At 36.1% G+C, this 19,528-nt stretch overlaps 1 protein-coding gene and 2 pseudogenes across 2 annotated transcripts; 2 read left to right on the forward strand and 1 right to left on the reverse strand.

The window, feature by feature from the left end:
• Positions 1–323: 323 nt before the first annotated feature.
• On the forward strand, positions 324–5,914 carry LOC133702674 (disease resistance protein RPV1-like; annotated as a pseudogene).
• On the forward strand, positions 4,719–17,883 carry LOC133703583 (disease resistance protein RUN1-like; annotated as a pseudogene).
• Positions 14,477–16,257, reverse strand: LOC133703331 (uncharacterized). Of its 2 annotated transcripts, none has more exons than XM_062127799.1 (2): positions 15,085–16,257; positions 14,477–14,800 (listed from the first exon to the last, which is right to left on the reverse strand). In XM_062127799.1, exons 1-2 carry the CDS (start codon positions 16,088–16,090, stop codon positions 14,763–14,765), a joined length of 1,044 nt encoding a protein of 347 aa, XP_061983783.1. In that variant the 5' UTR covers positions 16,091–16,257; the 3' UTR covers positions 14,477–14,762. The 2 variants fall into 2 exon arrangements, with proteins under 2 accessions (XP_061983783.1, XP_061983784.1); XM_062127800.1 differs by having other exon boundaries at positions 15,109–16,256.
• Positions 17,884–19,528: the final 1,645 nt, after the last annotated feature.

Here is a 19,528-nt window from a genome sequence, read left to right on the forward strand (position 1 = left end):
AACAAATTCACCTCCGTGGGCTTTGTAAGGATTACAAGATGTGTGCTTTGTAAATAATTAAGGCTTACATAGCCAGATGGGGATCCTTAATGACTTTCCTTTCCTGCTCCATCTGTGCTTCTAAATGCGTGGTAGCAAGTGCGGATAACACATGTACAGATATTTCTCTGAAAGGGCTTGGGGGAGTGATTGCTGGGAAATAACTTGAAAGATGTTTTCAAGAAAAAGTAGGATAACCATATATAAATACTTCAGCTAATTGCTGTGCTATCGATCTTGAATTATCGACATTCATCCTGCAACTTTTTTTTTTTTTGCTAGTCTCGAAATGGCTTCTGGGAAATATCAAGAATCATCATTTTCACTGTTCTCTAATTGTAAATATCAAGTGTTCTTGACTTTTAGAGGTGAAGACACCCGCAAGAACTTTACCGATCACCTCTACACAGCCCTGGTTCAAGCAGGGATTCACACATTTAGAGACGATGATGAAATTGGGAGAGGAGAAAATATCAAGTCAGAGCTTCAACAGGCAATACAACAATAAAAAATATCAATAATCGTGTTCTCCAAAGCATATGATTCGTCGCGGTGGTGCCTGGATGAACTTGTAATGATCATGGAACGTAAGAGCAATACTGACTGCATAATTTTGCCGGTCTTCTATGACGTGGATCCGTCTGAAGTCAGAAATCAAACAGGGAGCTTTGCTGCAGCATTTATGGATCATGAAAAGCGCTTCAAGAAGGAGATGGAGCAAGTGAATGGGTGGAGGATTGTTTTGTAGGAAGTTGCAGATTTAGGAGGAATGGTTTTAGGAGATGGGTAAGTTGTATTTCTTGATGAAACTACACGTAACATAATAATAGAATGCTGGTTCTGAACTCTTAATTTTTTCAGGTTTGTAGTTAAGCATTGAGATGATAACTGATAATACCACTACAATTTAGTGAAACTATAACACTCCCAACTCAGAGCACATACTAGGAAAATAAAAATAAAAGATACTTTTTTCTCATTTTTTTTTCCTTGACTACCTGAAAAGGCAAAGATTTCTACATTATTCCATTTTTTGGTTTTAATATGTGGTGATAGCATAGCTACAAAAATAGCATTCAATCATTGACGCACAGCCTGGTTTAATTTCTTTTTTCCATGATACCAAGATTTTTAAACTTTACGGAGAGACTACTAATTATCATACATTGCATTTTTCTTTCTGATGCAGGTATGAGGCACAGCTTGTCCAATCATCTGGTAAAATATTAAAGAAACTGGATCGTTAAATATTTCATGTCCCCCTTCATTTCATTGGAAGAGATCATCTGGTAAAATATATCAACTCATGGTTGTGAGATGGCACCCATGGTGCTGCTATTGCTATACTCTATGGGATTGGTGGAGTTGGGAAGACAGCCATAGCAAAGACTGTTTATAACCAGAACTTTCATAAATTTAAAGGCAGGAGCTTTCTATCAAATGTTAGAGAAAGGTCAAAAGAATCCAATGGGGTAGTTTGTCTACAGAGGCAACTTCTTTCTGATATCCTAACAAGACTGCTGATGAGACACATGATGTCGATGAAGGGATTATAAAGATTAAGGATGCATTGTGTTGCAGAAGAACTCTTGTTGTTCTCGATGACGTAGACAAATGGTACCAGTTCAATGCAATTGTTGGCATGCAAAATTGGCTTTTCCAAGGAAGTAAAATCATTGTAACAACTAGAAATAAGGCTTCGATTGTAGCTGATGGTAAGTGTGTCAAGTGCAAAGTTGAACCTCTAGATAACAAAAAATCACTTGAGCTTTTCAGTTGGCATGCCTTTGGACAAGCTTGCCCGGTTGAAGATTTTTTAGAGGACTCTTGGAGAATAGTACGTCATTGTAAGGGACTTCCATTGGCCCTACGTGTTATTGGTTCCTCATTGTCCAGAAAAAGTAGTGAAGTATGGGAAAGTGCATTGCATGAAATGGAGGTGATTCTGAATTTTCAAGTTCAAAAGGTTCTTGCAACAAGTTACGACTCTCTTGTTGATGATTATCAGAAGAACTTATTCCTTGATATTGCTTGTTTCTTCAATGGAACGGATTACAATTATGCAGTTAGGATACTAGATGGATTTAGGATTGACAATCTCATCCATAGATGTCTGGTAGAAAATGTTAAAATAAAAAATGATAAAAAGTTATGGATGCATCAACTCATAAGAGATATGAGATATGGGAAGGGAAATTGCTCGTCAAGAATCACCCAAATGTCAAAGAATATGGCATCACATGGAAGCCTTTACAATATTTAAAGAAACAAGTGTAAGTATCTAGTTTTGATTTCATATTTACATTGTATTAAGGCATCTTAAAAAATTCATGCTTTTACTTTCTTTTCTCATATATTTTTAATATTTTGGAAGGATGATGCTGAAAAATTGTGTGGCCTTACCCCGGATATGCATGCATTAATAAAATATAATAGTACAGAAGTTGCTGTACTGATTCAATGGCTAGCTGCAAGCGCCGCAGGGTTAACTTCTTTCAACAATGTCGTCATCGTACATTCCTCTCTCAGGAATGGCTTTCTGAGTTTTTCTTGGGGGAACAGGTACAGATTGGCAGAACAAGTTTGTCTTCCATTTTCAGCACGGATGCTTCTAGAAAGATGCAAAATGTAAAATTTCCCCAACTAAATTACATGAAGTTTTATGGAAGTTATGAACACCTCCCCAAGAATTTAATATGATTATGTTGGCATGGATTCTCTTTGAGATCCATACCACAACACTTCTGCTTGGAGAAGCTTGTGGTTCTTGATCTATCCAAAGGTAGTCTAATTGATTCTTGGAAAGGCAAACTGGTATGTATCTAGCCTCTCTCTATATAGCTATACCTCCTATTTTACAACTAAATGTAATTGTTTTTGCAGTCTCTTCCAAATTTAAAAATTCTTGATCTGCGTAGCTCGCATGACCTCATTAGAACCCGAGACTTCTCAGGATTCCCAGGCCTGGAAAAGATAATACTTGAAAACTGCATCCATTTAGTCCAGATTCATGAATCTATTGGTGATTTACATTGTCTCGTGATCTTAAATATGAAGAACTGTAAAAGTCTTGTGGGACTTCCAGAAGAAATGAGTAGATTGAATTCACTTGAAGAGCTTGTTTTGTGTGGTAGCTCAAAACTTGAGAGCTTGAATATGGATTTAGAGCATCATCAGGGACGCAGGTTGCATCAAAGTGATAGAATTGTTGCAAGCACATCTTACATTACATCTCTTCCATTGAAGCTATTCTTTCCCTCCAGGTTTTCAGAAATGAAAAATTCCAGATTTACCTCGTTCACATTGCCACACTCTTTGACGACACTAAATTTAAGTAGAACTCCAAATTTGTTTTCTTCCATCAAGCATTAAGGACATTGGTACACTCAATTACCTTTCATTAGCGGAATGCAAAATGCTTAAAACACTCCTAGAGATTCCATCCAATTTGGTTGGGTTAGACGTGTCCTATGATAAGCTAGCAAGAATTGTTACAGAGATGAACAAGAAGCAAATAGAAGTAGAGAAAGATGCTGCTGTAATGCAGAGGAAGAAGAAAATGTTTATGTATATTATTCACTGCTTACATTCCCAGCACTATTACATTCATTTTATATCAACAAAAAGTGAGAAGCTTGGTTACGTATTCTACTCAACTGTAACAGAATTCATTAACTGTCTAACCATATTAACAAACTTGCTAACCATTATATTTTCTATTCTCTCTGACAGGTGGCTGAAGCAGAGGTGGCTGAAGCAGAGCCTTTGATATCTTGACATTCCCCCGCAATCATATGCTTGGAGGAACCAAGCATAAGATTGGAACAGAGACATCGAAATAAAGAAGTGGAAAGGCCTTTAGTGAAAATATAAGCAAACTAATCAGGAGAAGAATATGTTGTTTAAGCCATAGAATCTGGAAACATGGACCCTGCGAGTATACTTGAGCAGATTGAGCTTCAAATTGCTAATGTTAAGGAGGAATCTTTTAGCAGGAAAGGAATACTTGAAAAGGTTGAGAAATGGTTGACTGCATGTGAAGAGGAGAGTTGGCTTGAGGAATATAACAGGGATGACAATTGATACAATGCTGGGAGAGGTGCTCATCTGACTCTCAAGCGTGATGAGAAAGGTCGTAATTTGGTTAATAAAATGCCAGGTATGGTGGAGGCTTTGGCTTCCAAAACCATGACATGGAAAAGCGAGAGAGGCGCTGAATTCTTATATGATGGTATCCACCTTCTTTCTATGCTTGAAGAGTACACCATATTATGCCAGGAGAAAGAGGAAGAAAGACGGAGGCAGCGGGATCAGAAGGAACTGCAGAAGAGACATGCTTGACTGTCACAGTAGTAGAAACTGTTGGAAGCAAACAGAGATTAGCAAGATATTAGAAGCTTTGAAGTTGAGAAGTAGTCACCATTTTTAGAGCTCAAGAGACAGAGAGGAAGAGAATCACAGATTTGAGAAGAGAGTTGAAGAAGAATTTTTCAGTTTGACAATATATCAAACAGATGATAGGCAGATTGATTATTATGAAAGAATTGGTTTAATCAGGCGATAATAATGCCAGAAACAGAGATTAACAAGATATTAGAAGCAGTGAAATCACAGGATCACAAGATATTAACAATCTTAAGCTCTGATACCATGATAAGCTAGCAAGAATTGTTACAGAGATGAACAAGAAGCAAATAGAAGTAGAGAAAGATGCTGCTGTAATGCAGAGGAAGAAGAAAATGTTTATGTATATTATTCACTGCTTACATTCCCAGCACTATTACATTCATTTTATATCAACAAAAAGTGAGAAGCTTGGTTACGTATTCTACTCAACTGTAACAGAATTCATTAACTGTTTAACCATATTAACAAACTTGCTAACCATTATATTTTCTATTCTCTCTGACAGGTGGCTGAAGCAGAGGTGGCTGAAGCAAAGCCTTTGATATCTTGACATCCTATTGTTATTCGCTGCAAAGAATTGCAAATCTGATCCCTTTTACCATAGCTCGTGATTGTGATCAGTTAGTTCACATCCAAGATTGGATTAAGCTAGAATTAATCCAAAAGGTTGACCCACACTTGTTGAGAATAATGGAAATGGTCAGCGTTCAAATGCAGACGTGGAGATTTCAGGTCCTCCCTCGCCCATTTTACTGTATTTCAACTCTACATTTTTGTACTTCTTCGATATTTAGAAAATTTTCCCTTTGCTCATCTTGTAATTTCTGCTTTGATAGAACAGATAGAACTTCACGGCAACAGATTCAGTTTTGTCCTTGAATATGATGAAAATGAGATGTTGGAGTTTTACGAGGAGGAAGGGCTAATTCAGAAAGAGTTTGAAGAGCACTTGTCATTCAAAATATCCTCACCTGCTACACACCGGATATGTGGCTTTAATCTATTCACATGGTTTTCTGCTACGCTAGTACCCAATCCGTATCTTCATGTTTATCTTGAAATCAGGAACAATACCAAGGGTAGAGTCTGGGTTTTTTACCCCTCAATTTTTCCGATAGAATTTTCGGCTGAAAAATCTGAATTGTTATGGCTACGCTATTGGAAATTTGGGTCCAATGATCCTGTGTTTGATACCGGTGATGAATTCAGTGTTTCAGTGTATACAGATGATCCGGTTGTTCAAATAAAGAGGGTTGGTGTACGAATGTTGCATGAAGTGGAAGGAACTGATGATGATAGCAGCTCATTAAACACTAATGATGATGTACATGTAGCAGCTAAAGCAGAAATAGCTTCTCATATTTTTAGAAATTATTATTGCAGTGACTGTTATGATTTTGGTAACGAAATTATAATGTGTTTTTTTGAAAAGAAATTAAATGTGAAAATAATGATGGGTTGAGTTGAATTTTTTTCCGATTTGGTGTTATATTGAAAGCTTTTTAAAACATAAAATAATTTGGCACTCAGTGTACAGCTATGAATTTGTATCATTTTTTTGTATGAAGCAGGCCAATTTGATTTGTGACTCAGTGTCCAGCTACCATCTTCAACGGTCTTAACCACAGCAAAGACTTTGGGATCATCCATAGACAAGTGTAAAAATAACACCACCGTCACAAACCAAATCATATTTTTCCTCATCCAAGTAGTTAAGAAGGCCATCATCAGATTGTCGGTGCATCAAATCTTTCCCGATGTTTTCTTCATGCACTTTCAATTCCAAATCAATCGAATAGGAACGTTGCTCTTCATTAACTTGATGTGTCTGTGACAATCCACCAGTAGATGTTTATTCATGGTTTGCAGTGAGATCTTAATATGAATTGGGTATGCTAACTTCTGACCAGACATGTCCACTAGAAGAAGAGATAAGGGACTCCCTGATTAATGGGAGCATCTGCAACATGCATGCTGCAGAAGTACTCAAATACATGTGGAGAAGCTTCATCTGAATCAGAGTGTAAATGGACCTGATTATTTTCCATATTCATATACATAGGGTTAGGATCGTAGCCAACAGAAAGGGAGGAAATTGTTATCAGCTAGTTTCTAGCCATATTTATCTATTTGTTATGGTATTTTTTTTTATGTTCTGATTTTTAGACTTGAGTTTAGCTAGATATTTTTTTGACTTTGAATATGTCTATGTAATTATGTAATCCCTTAGATGAAGGGAATTATGGTTGTTATGATTCTTTTTTTTATGATAAAGATCTTGTAATTTTTTATTTTGCCTATAAATAAATTTGAGGGATGACAGTAACCTAGATGTTCTTGTTATGCCCTTTGTTCTTTGATTAAGCTAAGTTTTCTAAATACCATTTGAACAACAGAAATAAACTGCAGAGACTGATCCTGTGGGAAGATAATTAAAACCAGAGTTGCCATAGATGCAGAAATGTCGAATTCTTTGTTTCTTGCTCCATTATTATTCCGACCCTGAAGCACGATCTCATGGTTTTGTTCCCGCATATCCTCCATGTTTGTTTGCACCTTAATCAATCTGATCCCGAAACGCAGCCTGCATATATATGCTGCAGAACGATCTTCGTTTGCCAATTGTATCCAATGCTCCTGCAACTTCTTATGTTCCTCTTTAACAAATTCTTTAAATGGTTGTACGTGCAAGTTATCAAGGTCACCTAACGCACAGTTAAGAGGTTTAGATTGAATTTTTTTTTATTGGGATATTGTGCTTGTGCAGCTTGTCCCCTTTTCCAGGTCTATCTGAAGCTAGCAACCACTGGCTTTCCACGCTTCTCCTTCATGGTGCCTTTATCACAAATCCTCTTTTGAAACTCCCCACCCTCTGTTGCAGGAGAGTTCTCATTATCACTGCTAGATGCTTTCTCCTCTGCAAGCAAGGATCAAGGATCCGGAAAGGAAGTTTTGTAGAGCATTTGGAGAAGGTCAAGAAGTGAAAATTGCCTCTGGTCTCCAAAGCACCATGATGAGTGCCTTCTTGACATTGAATTGTGGAAAGATTCTATTTGAATTAGAATCCAAGGTTTGAGTATACTGAAAGGAAGTGGGTTTATCTCTTGCACGATGGCCTCCAAGTTATCTCCTGCAAGTGAGAAAACTTTTCCCAACAATCGTTCACTTTCTCCATAAGCAACAGGCATGTCTTTTCCGTATTGACTCGTACAGAAACAAATTCAGAGTGATTTTCTTTCTCCATTGGGAATCAATCAAATCCACAAGCTATGAAACTTTCCTCATCCTGAAGCGAGTAATTCATGTGTATAAAAAGGTTTCCAATGCCTCTTACAGCATGACAAATAAGAAACATGGCTAACGCAACAAACAAAATTGCTCATGTAGATCGATCACTCAATATTTTTTTGCTAAGATCTGAACAGGGGAACAAGCCTGGTGGAGTCCCTTCAAAAAGCACAACCGGGTCGGGTTAACATAAATAATATGGACAGAATCAATTAATGGGCTTCACATGTCTAGCCTACCATACACACCATCGAATGAATATTGAATATGAATCCCAGTGGGGCTTTGTGGCCACGTGATTAGCTTAAACTAGATTATTTACCTGAACTGTATTACTCGTAGGGCAAAGTTTTTTTCAATGTAAAAAAGATGTTGAGGTGATGATAGTGTTTTTTTTTTTAAATAAAAATAATTAAAGACTTACGTTGTTAACTTGCCTTCAATAAATATAATTAATTTAATAATATAATTAAAAAAAATAAACAACAACAATAAATAAATCGAATTAAAAAAAAATTCACAATGATCAACTAAAAAAAAAAGCTTGCCAATATTACAGAAATATATCCTCCTAGTATTTGATAACGAAGCGAAAAATCAAATGAGATATGACACCCTTATAAAAAAAAATATGAATTTTAATTCTAAGCAATCAAATGTTAAACAATAAAATTAAAAAAATTCAAATTAAAAAAAAACAAAAAAATGACTTGAGTCCACCCAAGTCAGTTAGCTAAATACATAACTTAATCCTGACATCACGATAACATTGTAGAAAAAAAAATAAAAACAAAGTTCAAATCTCAAATAATGCAATGTTGATGGGCAAAACCGAGAAAAACAATCCAATCTAAAAAAACAATGGAAAACAAAAGGACATGTGTTAACCTACTAAATTACGACTTAAGACATGAGATTGAAATAAATAAAAAAAATCATGAAATTTAACTCCTAACCAATCCAATGTTGAAAGATGATTTTAAAAAAAAAATATCAATTTTTAAAAATGACCTAAAATAAATTTGAACTCAACCTAATCTTCAAAACTTGTAGTCTAAATTATGAGACTGTAACGAACCTCATAGAAGATAAACCTATAAAAATAACAAAATTAAATTTTCAATCAATAAAATATTAAGTGATGAAATTAAAAAATAATTAATAAAAAAATAATAAGAAACAAAACAAATAAAGAAAAATAATTATTGGATTATGCTTCGTCGAGGTGGTGCTTCGATGAACTTGTAATGATCATGGAGTGTAAGAGGAATGCTGACTGCATAGTTTTGCCAGTATTCTATGATTTGGATCCATCTGAAGTCGCTGTAGCATTATTGGATCATGAAAAGCGTTTCAAGGAGGAGATGGAACGAGTGAATTGGTGGAGGATTGCTTTGTAGAAAATTGCAGATTTAGGAGGAATGGTTTTAGGAGATGGGTAAGTTGTATTTCTGAATGAAATTACAGATAGCATAAGACTAGAATGCTGGTAGTCAACTCTTAATTTTTTCAGGTTTGTGGTAAAGCATTTAGACAATGACTGATATTACCTCTCCAATTTAGAAAAAAACTGTACCACTCCCAACTCAGTGAACATTAAAGAAAAATAAAAATAAAAGAAAATTTTTTTTTCTCATTTTCTGATATTTTCGTTCTTAGTTACTTGAAAAAAGCAATGATTTCTACATTATTCCATTTTCGGTTTCAATCATTGACGCACAGCCTGGTTTAATTTCTTTTTTCCAAGATACTAAGATTTTGAAACTTTATAGAGAGAGACTACTAATTATCATATATTGCATTTTTCTTTTTGATGCAGGTACGAGGCACAGCTTGTCCAATCTATTGTCGACAAGGTCTCAAAGAAATTGGATCGTAAAATATTTCATATCCCCCTTCATTTCATTGGAAGAGATCCTCTAGTAAAACATATCAACTTATGGTTGCAAGAATATGGCTCCCACAGTTCTGCCTTTGATATACTCTATGGGATTGGTGGAGTAGGGAAGACAACCATAGCAAAGGGTGTTTATAACCAGCAGTTTCATAAGTTTGAAGGCAGGAGCTTTCTATCAAATGTTAGAGAATAGTCAAAAGAATCCAATGGTGTAGTTTGCCTATAGAGGCAATTTCTTTCAGATATCCTAAACAAGACTGCTGATGACATACATGATGTTGATGAAGGGATTATATTAAGGATGCATTAAGTTGCAGAACAAATCTTATTGTTCTTGATGATGTGGACAAATACGACCAATTCAATGCAATTGTTGGCATGCAAAATTGGTTTTGCCAAGGAAGTAAACCATTGTATGAACTAGAAATAAGGCTTTGATTGTAGCTGATGGTGAGTTGTCAAGTGCAAAGATGAATCTCTAGATAACAAAAAATCACTTATATTTTGAGTTGGCTTACCTACTTGAAGATTTTATGGAGTCGTCTTGGAGAATAGTACATCCTTGTAATGGACTTCCATTAGCTCTTTGTGCTATTGGTTCTTCATTATTTAGTACAAGTAGAAAAGCATGGGAAAACGCATTACATGAAATGGAAGTGATTCCAAATTGTCAAGTTCAAAAGGTTCTTGCAAAAAGTTACAACTCTCCTGATGATGATTACCCGAAGAACTAATTTCCTGATATTGCTAGTTTATTCAATTGAATATGTAATAACCCGATTTTTTACCTTTATTATTTTATTTTATTTACCAAAAATAATAATAAAAAAATAAAATGAAAACAAAAAAAAATAATGATAAAAAAATAAATAAAAATGAAATGAATGAAGAATGTATTAAAATTTGGGTTAAGAGCAACACGATTGGAAGTTTAGAAATTTAATTAAACTCTTGATTAATTTAATTAATCCAATCAAGGGTTTAATTGGAGAATTGATAAGTTTTGATACTTAATTGAGTTTGGAATTAATTTAATTAATCCAATTAACGGTTTAATTGGAGAATTGATAAGTTTTGAGACCTAATTAAGCTTGAAATTAATTTAATTAATCAAGTCAAGGGTTTAATTGAAGTGTTAATAAGTTTTAAACTTAATTCAGCTTGGAATTAATTTATTCAGGAACTTAATTGAAGAAATATTAAAGTTTGGGGTTTAATTGGGGTTACAATTGCAAAACGTAAAATCTAAGGACTAGCTTGAAAATGGTGCGGAAATGCAGGGGCCAATTACAGTTTAAACCAGGGGCTTCATTACAAGACTTTCGAAACTTCACGGGTCAAAACACAAAATGGCCATCTCTTATCTCAAAACGGCGTTGTTTCAAAGAACGCTATTCATCTTCTTCTTCTTTAACCAGAGACCGTTTTCAGCAGTAAAAGCTGAAAAATGTTGCAGTAGTAATCATCCGTTGGCTTCAGTTATGGGCGCCTTAATGGTTGTCAACCCTTCGCATACCGTCTGTTACCACCGATCAGGCTCTATAAAAACAAAGGAACACCGAAAAAAGGAGGAGGGGACAGAGAGAGACCGAGAGAAACAAACCCAGGGGGAGAGCAAAAAACAGAGAGATCACGGGGGAAAAAAAAAACAGAACAAAAAAACACAGAGACGAGAAGGAAAGAAAAATAGAGGAGCAACGCAGAGACAAGGATTGGCCCTGCCATTGTCTTTATCCCTGTAGAAAAAAGAACGACCCATAAATTATCTTCCACAGAAAGTCGGCATCTGCATCATCTTCTTAGCTCCTTCATCATCTCAGAAGTTGCTGGAAAGAAAAAGTAGATGGTGGACACAGAAGGAAGAAAGTAATAGACGAGAGCCACCACCAGCGCTGCAACCATCTGTTAAATTAATTGAGATCAAATAGAGAAAGGAGGCTAGAATTCTGAATAATCTGTATATTATAAATGCTTAGTCTTAACCTAAATACAAATAGAGTATATATAGGTCAAACTGAAAGTACTATTCTACCCTTAATAAATAAGACCACATAAATATTATTTAACATCTCCCCTCAAACTCACGATGCGGCAGCTACAAGCATCGAGAGTTTGCCAACCAGAAAACGAAAACGAGAGATGGAATGCGCCTTAGTAAAGAATAATCTGAATAATCTGTATATTATGAATGCTTAGTCTTAACCTAAATACAAATAGAGTATATATTGGTCAAACTGAAAGTACTATTCTACCCTTAATAAATAAGACCACATAAATATTATTTAACATCTCCCCTCAAACTCACGATGCGGCAGATACAAGCATCGAGAGTTTGCCAACCAGAAAACGAAAACGAGAGATGGAATGCGCCTTAGTAAAGAAATCTGCAATCTGCAAGGAAGAAGGAACAAAAGGCAAAGCAATGGTGCCATGTTTGAGATGATGACGAGTAAGATGACAATCGATCTCAATGTGCTTAGTGCGCTCATGAAAAACCGAGTTATGAGCAATCTGAATAGAACTCTGGTTGTCACAATACATAGGAGTAGGATGAGAAAAGGAAATTCCCATATCAGCAAGTAACCAACGTAACCAAACAATCTCTTTGGTAGTAGATGCCATGGCACGATATTCTGCTTCGGTGGATGATTGAGAAACAATAGATTGTTTCTTGCTCTTCCAAGAAATAAGAGAATCACCTAAAAAGATACAGAACCCGGTAACAGACTTGCGATCTGTGGGATCACTACCATGATCAGCATCAGAGTATGCACGCAACTCCAAGGGAGAGGTGGATGAAAGTAAAAGACTCTGAAAAACTGTACCCCGAAGATATCGCAAAATACGAAGAACAACTGCCCAGTGAACAGTAGTAGGAGAAGCAACAAACTGACTAACAACATGAACAGCATATGCAATATCTGGACGAGTAATGGTGAGATATACCAAACTCCCAATAATAGTGCGGTATAAAGTAGGATCTGTCAAAGGTAAACCATCAGAAGAAGAGTACCTTGCGTTAACCTCAATAGGAGTATCTACAGTTTTGTTATCAGTAAGTCTAGCCCGCTCAAGAATATCTGCAACATATTTCGACTGAGAAAGAAGGTAACCTCTAGGTGAGTATGCTACCTCAATACCCAGGAAATATCGAAGATAACCCAAATCCTTCATTTCAAATCGTCTAGCCAACTCTGTCTTCAAAACTGAAATACCATCAATATCATCACCAGTAATAATCATGTCATCAACATATAAAGACAGAATGATACGACCTGCATCAGTGCACTTAATAAAAAGAGCAGAATCATGACTGCTAGAAACAAAGCCAAGAGACGAGATCACAATAGAGAATTTCTCAAACCAAGCACGAGGTGCTTGTTTGAGACCATATAATGCTTTCTTAAGCTTACAAACATATCCAGAGTCATGTGAAATACCAGGAGGGGGTGCCATATAAACTTCTTCTTGAAGATCTCCATTCAAGAATGCATTTTTAACATCAAGCTGAGAAATATGCCACTGACGAACCGAAGCTACGGCAATAAGAGTGCGGATAGTAGTCATTTTTGCAACCGGGGCAAATGTCTCCTCATAGTCCATACCATACTATTGAGAGTATCCTTTTGCAACCAGCCTAGCTTTGTATCGCTCAATAGACCCATCAGAATTAGTCTTGATCTTATACACCCAACGACAACCAACAACACTCTTACCAGGAGGTAGAGGAACCAGATCCCAAGTATCTGTCTTATGCAAAGCAGAAAGTTCCTCATCCATAGCTTGCTGCCAAAGCGGATCAAGAATTGCCTCTTTATAGGAAGAGGGCTCAAAGAGACAATGAATAGAAGCTAAAAAGGAAGTAAATGATGAAGAATAACAAGAATAAGCAAAATCTGGTAGTTTTGTGGACTTACGAATGCGGATGGACTGACGTGGAGGTGGATCAACAATCTCAGATGAAGCTTGAGGGGCTGTAAATGAGAATGGAGCTTCAGATGTGCTAGAGAGTAAAGTACCAGTACCTGCAGAGTTATGAGTACAAATTGATCGAACATAGGGAGAGGTATCATTACCAGAATCCTCAGAAAAAGGATCTATATGAATAAGATCAGATTTTGTCAGGCTATGAGTAGTGGATGGAATAGAAAAGAAAGGTATATGCTCAAGGAAGACAACATGACGAGACACATAAAGTTTCTGAGTTATTGGATCAAAACAACGATACCCCTTTTTACCTTCACCATAACCTAGAAAGACACAAATAGCGGATCGAGAGGATAACTTACTGCGTTCTACATGAGGACGAAGAACGAAACAAGTACAACCAAAAACTCTAAATGAGGAATAATCAGGGACATGCCCATATAACTTTTCAAAAGGAGATAGACCCAAACTATGAGAAGATGGAATTGTATTAATCAAACTTACAACAGTAAGAACAGCTTCTCCCCAAAACTCACTAGGAACAAAGGCAGACAACAAGAGAGAACGAGCAGTTTCAACAATGTGCCTATGTTTTCTTTCAGCTACACCATTTTGTTCAGGAGTATCTGTACATGAAGTTTGGTGGATGGTTCCATCTAAGGCAAGCATTTGACAAAATTTATTAGAGGTGTATTCCCCACCCAAATCACATCTAAAGCATTTGATCACAGCAGAATGTTGAGTTTTGATAAGAGCTCGAAAAGCTGCATATATCTCAAAGAATTCAGAACGATGTTTCATTAAATAAACCCAACAATAACGAGTATGATCATCAATAAAAGAGACATAATATCGAGACCCTTCTTTTGTGGAAACAGGAGAAGGTCCCCATACATCAGAATGAATCAAATCAAATGGTGAAGATGAAACAGAAATACTTCGATTAAAAGGTAAAGCAGAAAATTTTGCCAATTTACATCCACTACAATCAGAAATGTCACAAGTTTTCAAATTTCCTAAAGCTCCTGTGGATGCCAAAAATCTCAAACGAGAAGATGAAACATGACCTAGACGGGAATGCCATAAATAAAAACTAGAAGATGAAAGACTCAAACGAAAAGAAGACAAATCAGCAGTAGCAGCAGCAGCGGTAGCAGCAGCAACTGGCACTTTTAACTCATCCAAAATATATAGTCCATTCTCCCTACGGCCTGTCCCAATCAGCTTCTGAGACTGCAGATCCTGTACACAACAAAAAGAACCAGAAAACATGACTAAATAATCACCAGAATCACATATTTGACCAACAGACGCAAGATTCAATTTGAGTTTTGGAATAAGATAAACATTAGGGAGAGACAAGTGAGGTGTGACAACAGAACCAACACCTGCTAAGGGCATGGGAGTGCCATCAGCAGTCATAACAGGAATGGAGGACAAAGGGGACACTGAGGTAAAAGATGAGGAATCTGGAGACATATGATGGGAAGCACCAGAATCCAAGACCCATTCAAAGTGTGACATACCTGAGGAATTATGAGGCAACTGACCTATGGAAGAAGCGGACATTGCTTGTGGCTGCAAGGAGAGAAACTTCTGAAATTGCTCAGCCAAAGTATTAGGATCGGTAATAGAGCCTGGGGAAGCTAATGCTGCAGTATTGTGGTGTGGTGGTTTATAACCCTGAGGTGGTCGATGAGCATTAGATTGTGACTGACTGCTAGACTTCCAAGCTTGATTCTGCTGTCTCAACTTAGGACACTGAGCCTTCCAATGACCTTTCTTCTTACAGAAACTGCACTCATCAAAGCCAACCCTTGTGTAAGGCTTGTTCTGATGATTAGAGAATGGCTTAGAAGGTACTGCTAGTACAGAAGGATTTGAAGCAGAAAGAATTCCCTTTTCAGAATAAGACTGAAGACGTATTTCTTCAGCCAATAACTCACTGACAACAGAGTCAACAGAAGGCAGTGGAGTACAATGCAGAATTGAACCTCTAAGTCCTTCGAAGTCACTGCGAAGCACTGTTAAAAACTGTACCAATCGTTGCTGCTCTCTACGCTCAATATAGGCACCACATGCCTTTAATTCTGCTGATTCTGTAAGAGCCAATTGATCCCAAAGATCTGTCATAGCAGAATAAAACTCTTGAATACTCATATTCTTCTGATGAAGAGCTCGTATGTCATTCTCTAATTGGTACTGTTTTGCAAAATTTGATTGCGTGAATAACCTTTGCAGATGATCCCAAACCTCTTTTGTTGTCTCATACTTCGCCAACTGCGTACCTATCGAATGCTCAACAGAATTGTTGATCCAAGTAATGATCTTTGCATTATTTGCTTCCCATGTATCTATCAAAACAACATCCCCCTCCTCAATATTCTTAGGTATTATATAAGTTCCACTAACATACCCCCACATCTTCTTACCCTTAAGAAAATTTCGCATTACATAGCTCCAATACGAATAGTTCTTCCCATCCAACCTCACACTCACAGACTGAAGCGAATCATCTCTTTCAGTAGCCATAATTAACAATCACAGAGAACCAGAATGCAAAAGCAGCGGAAAACAAAATACCAAATTGCAGAAACTGAACAGAGATTGCAGAAACTAAACAAATATCTTCTCAAAATTAAACGATTACTCCAAAACACAAAACCAATTTGCAGAAACTGAATGCAAATACCAAATTACAAAAGCTGAAGGGTAGACGAAATACCAAAATAATTGCAGAAACTGACAAAATACCAAATTTTGCAGAAGTGGAAGACAAAATCTCACTCCAAAAAATTTGTGCTTGGGATTAAGCCTCGTTTCATAAAACCAGCTCTGATACCATGTTAAATTAATTGAGATCAAATAGAGAAAGGAGGCTAGAATTCTGAATAATTTGTATATTATGAATGCTTAGTCTTAACCTAAATACAAATATAGTATATATAGGTCAAACTGAAAGTACTATTCTACTCTTAATAAATAAGACCACATAAATATTATTTAACACCATCTTCATCGCCTCCCGAAGCAGGTACGCCCTTTCTCTTCTCTTTTCATTCTCTGCATATTTTGTTTGTAAACATTGTGCGAAGGTAATTTAATTACCTTCGCACAGTGCAGGACGCGTGCCTTTGACTTAGCCCAGCCAGGTCACTGGCTTGGGCCAGTGACCGGGCCGGGCTAGCTGGGTCTAGCCCAGCCCCCACATGAGCTGAGCTGGACCCAGCTCCAAAAAATTAAAAAAATATGTTCATGCATAAAAATAAATTTATTTTATTTATTTATTCACTTATGTTAGAGTTAAAAATAAAAATATTGAGTTAAATTTATAGCTACGTAATATTTACCAACGCCACAGTTGGAAGTATCCGTAGTTGAATATTCACTGGAGCCAGAGTTAGAAATATTACAAATAAACTATCATAACATAAATCAATAAATTTTTAACAATTTAAGATAAAACCAGCAATGCAGCTTACCTCAGGTAGGGTGTGTTAGAGGTGCTAATACCTTTTCTATCCACAACCAGTCACGTACTATAGAATCTTTGTTGACTAGTTAGGGTTTCTAGTGACTATAATACTAGGTGACGACTCTTTAAAACAAGATCATTTCCCATCAAAAAATAAAATACCAGAAATCTGTTCTTTTTATTTTCATTAAAATTAATTTTTCAGAATCCTTGTGATATCGGTGCGACAGAATAGATAGGGATTATACAGCTAGGACACATGATGGGCTCGGTATAGGTGCAAGATTTAGGATTGACTATCTCATCGACTGATGTCTTGTAGAAATTGTTAAAATAAAAAATAGAGAAAAAGTTATAAATGCATCAACTCGTAAGAGATATGGGAAGGGAAATTACTCATCAAGAATCACCCGAATGTCAAAGAATATGGCATCACATGGAAGCTTTTACAGTTTTGAAAGAAACAAGTGTCAGAGTACTTGGTTCTGTTTTCCTATCTGCATGGTATTTAGGTGTCTTAAAATGTTCATGCTTTTAATTTCTTTTCACATTTACATTCAATATTTTGGAAGCATGATGCTGAAAAATTGTGTGGCCTTACCCTGTATATGCATGAATCAGTACAGAAGTTGTCTGTACTGATTCAATGGTTCGCCTGCAACCGCTGCAGGCTTAACTTCTTTCAACAATGTCTTCTCCTACATTCCTCTCTCAATAGTGGCTTTCTGAGTTTTTCTTGGGGGAACAAGTACAAATTGACCAAACAAGTTTGTTTCTTGTCCTCAGCACGGATGTGTTTAGAAAGATGCAAAATGTAAAATTTCTCCAGCTAAATACACAAGTTCTATGAAAGTTATGAACACTTTCCCAAGAATTTGATGTAGTTATGTTGGCATGGATTCCTTTTGAGATCCAAACCAAAGCACTTTTGCTTGGAGAAGCTTGTGGCTCCTTATCTAATCCAGAACTAATCTAATTGTTGTTTGGAAAGGCAAACTGGTACGTATCTATTCTCTCTATACAGCTATCTCTTATTTTCAATGGACAACAACTGATTTCAAGTGTTTTCACAGTCTCTTCCAAAATTTAAAATTCTTGATCTTCGTTGCTCATTTTATAAGTTCTGCTTTATTTCAACTCTACATTTTTGTTCTTGTATATCTAGAAAATTTTCCCTTTGCTCATTTGATAAATTCTGCTTTGATGGAACAGATAGAACTTTAGGGCAACAGATTCAATGTTGTCCTTGAATATGATGAAAATGAGATGTTTAGGTGGTTTCACGAGGAGGAAGAACAGGAGTAGCTACTTTAGAAAGAGTATGTAGAGTACTTGCAATTCAAAATATCCTCACCCGCTGCGCACCGGATATGTGGCTTTGATCTATTCACTGAGTCTGGGTTTCTTACCCCTTAATTTTCCGATAGAAATTTTGGCCGAAATGATGTCAATAGCCATCAACTTCTCCTCTTAATAAGATTTTTCAAACTTGATTCTTACTTCAGGATGTCAATAGCCATCAACTTAATTGTGGAATTTATTTTCTAACTTTTTTCTTACTTCACCAGGTCAATAGCCGTCAACTCCCGGCACCAAAATTTTTCATGCATAGCTGGTCAAGCCTAGACATTCCGACTTTCTGCTTCCGACATTAGCCATGGAAAATTCCTCACGCGGAAACGTTCCATACCATAGAGAGAGTGGACTTGAAGGGATGACTTGTCTTAAAATTACAATCCACCCTATATCTCTCTATATAAATTTTTTCAGAAATACTTTTAAAATACAAAAACAAACATAATCTAAGTCAATTATTTTATAAAAATAAAATTATTTTATTTTTTGTTTTAAAATAAATTATTTGATATTAATCTGATTCAATTTCATTCAGAGTTAGCAAGACTTAGTTAAATTAATGTTTTTTATTTAAATTTAAATTTAAATTTTATTTATAAAAAATCTGATTTTGGAACTTTTTATATCTAAGAACAAATTATTAAACACCTCAAATTCCATAAATCTTAAATTCTAAATAAACAAGAAATTAAATTATTTAAATGAAATACTAATCTAAAAATTATACTGGTTGACTAATTTATTTAATTTAACCAATTGCTTTGTTTTTCGATTAATTCTTCATAAACCTACTTCACTTTCAACAGATTCAAATGGTGCAACAAGAATTACAGGCCCTAGTAAACTTTCCAAGTCAGATATGAAGAGCCTTATCCTCCACGTGCCTTTATCTTACTGGTGGGTGAAGTAAGAAGAACCGTGTGAGTTGATGGGAGGGATTATGTGTTGTGTGTGTGTCTAATGTCCCTTTTGGTAATTATAGCAAGAATTACAGGCCCTAGTATACGATACGCGTGATAAATGATTTGAGCAAATTTTTTTAAAAAAAGGGTCCTCACGCGGAAATGGCCCATACCACAGCGACTTCTAAGGCTGACTTTATAGCATCTCCGAAGTAATATTATTTTAGTTTTTTTATG

This window comes from Populus nigra, chromosome 9 (genome assembly GCF_951802175.1).
Source record: "Populus nigra chromosome 9, ddPopNigr1.1, whole genome shotgun sequence".
NCBI lineage: Eukaryota > Viridiplantae > Streptophyta > Magnoliopsida > Malpighiales > Salicaceae > Populus > Populus nigra.

Coding starts and splice junctions, on each gene's coding strand:
- LOC133703331 (XM_062127799.1), bottom strand. CDS start 16,090: ATGGCTACTGAAAGAGATGATTCGCTTCAGTCTGTGAGTGTGAGGTTG. Junction 14,801..15,084: donor GTTGCCTCATAATTCCTCAG/GTATGTCACACT, acceptor TGTTGTGTACAG/GATCTGCAGTCTCAGAAGCT.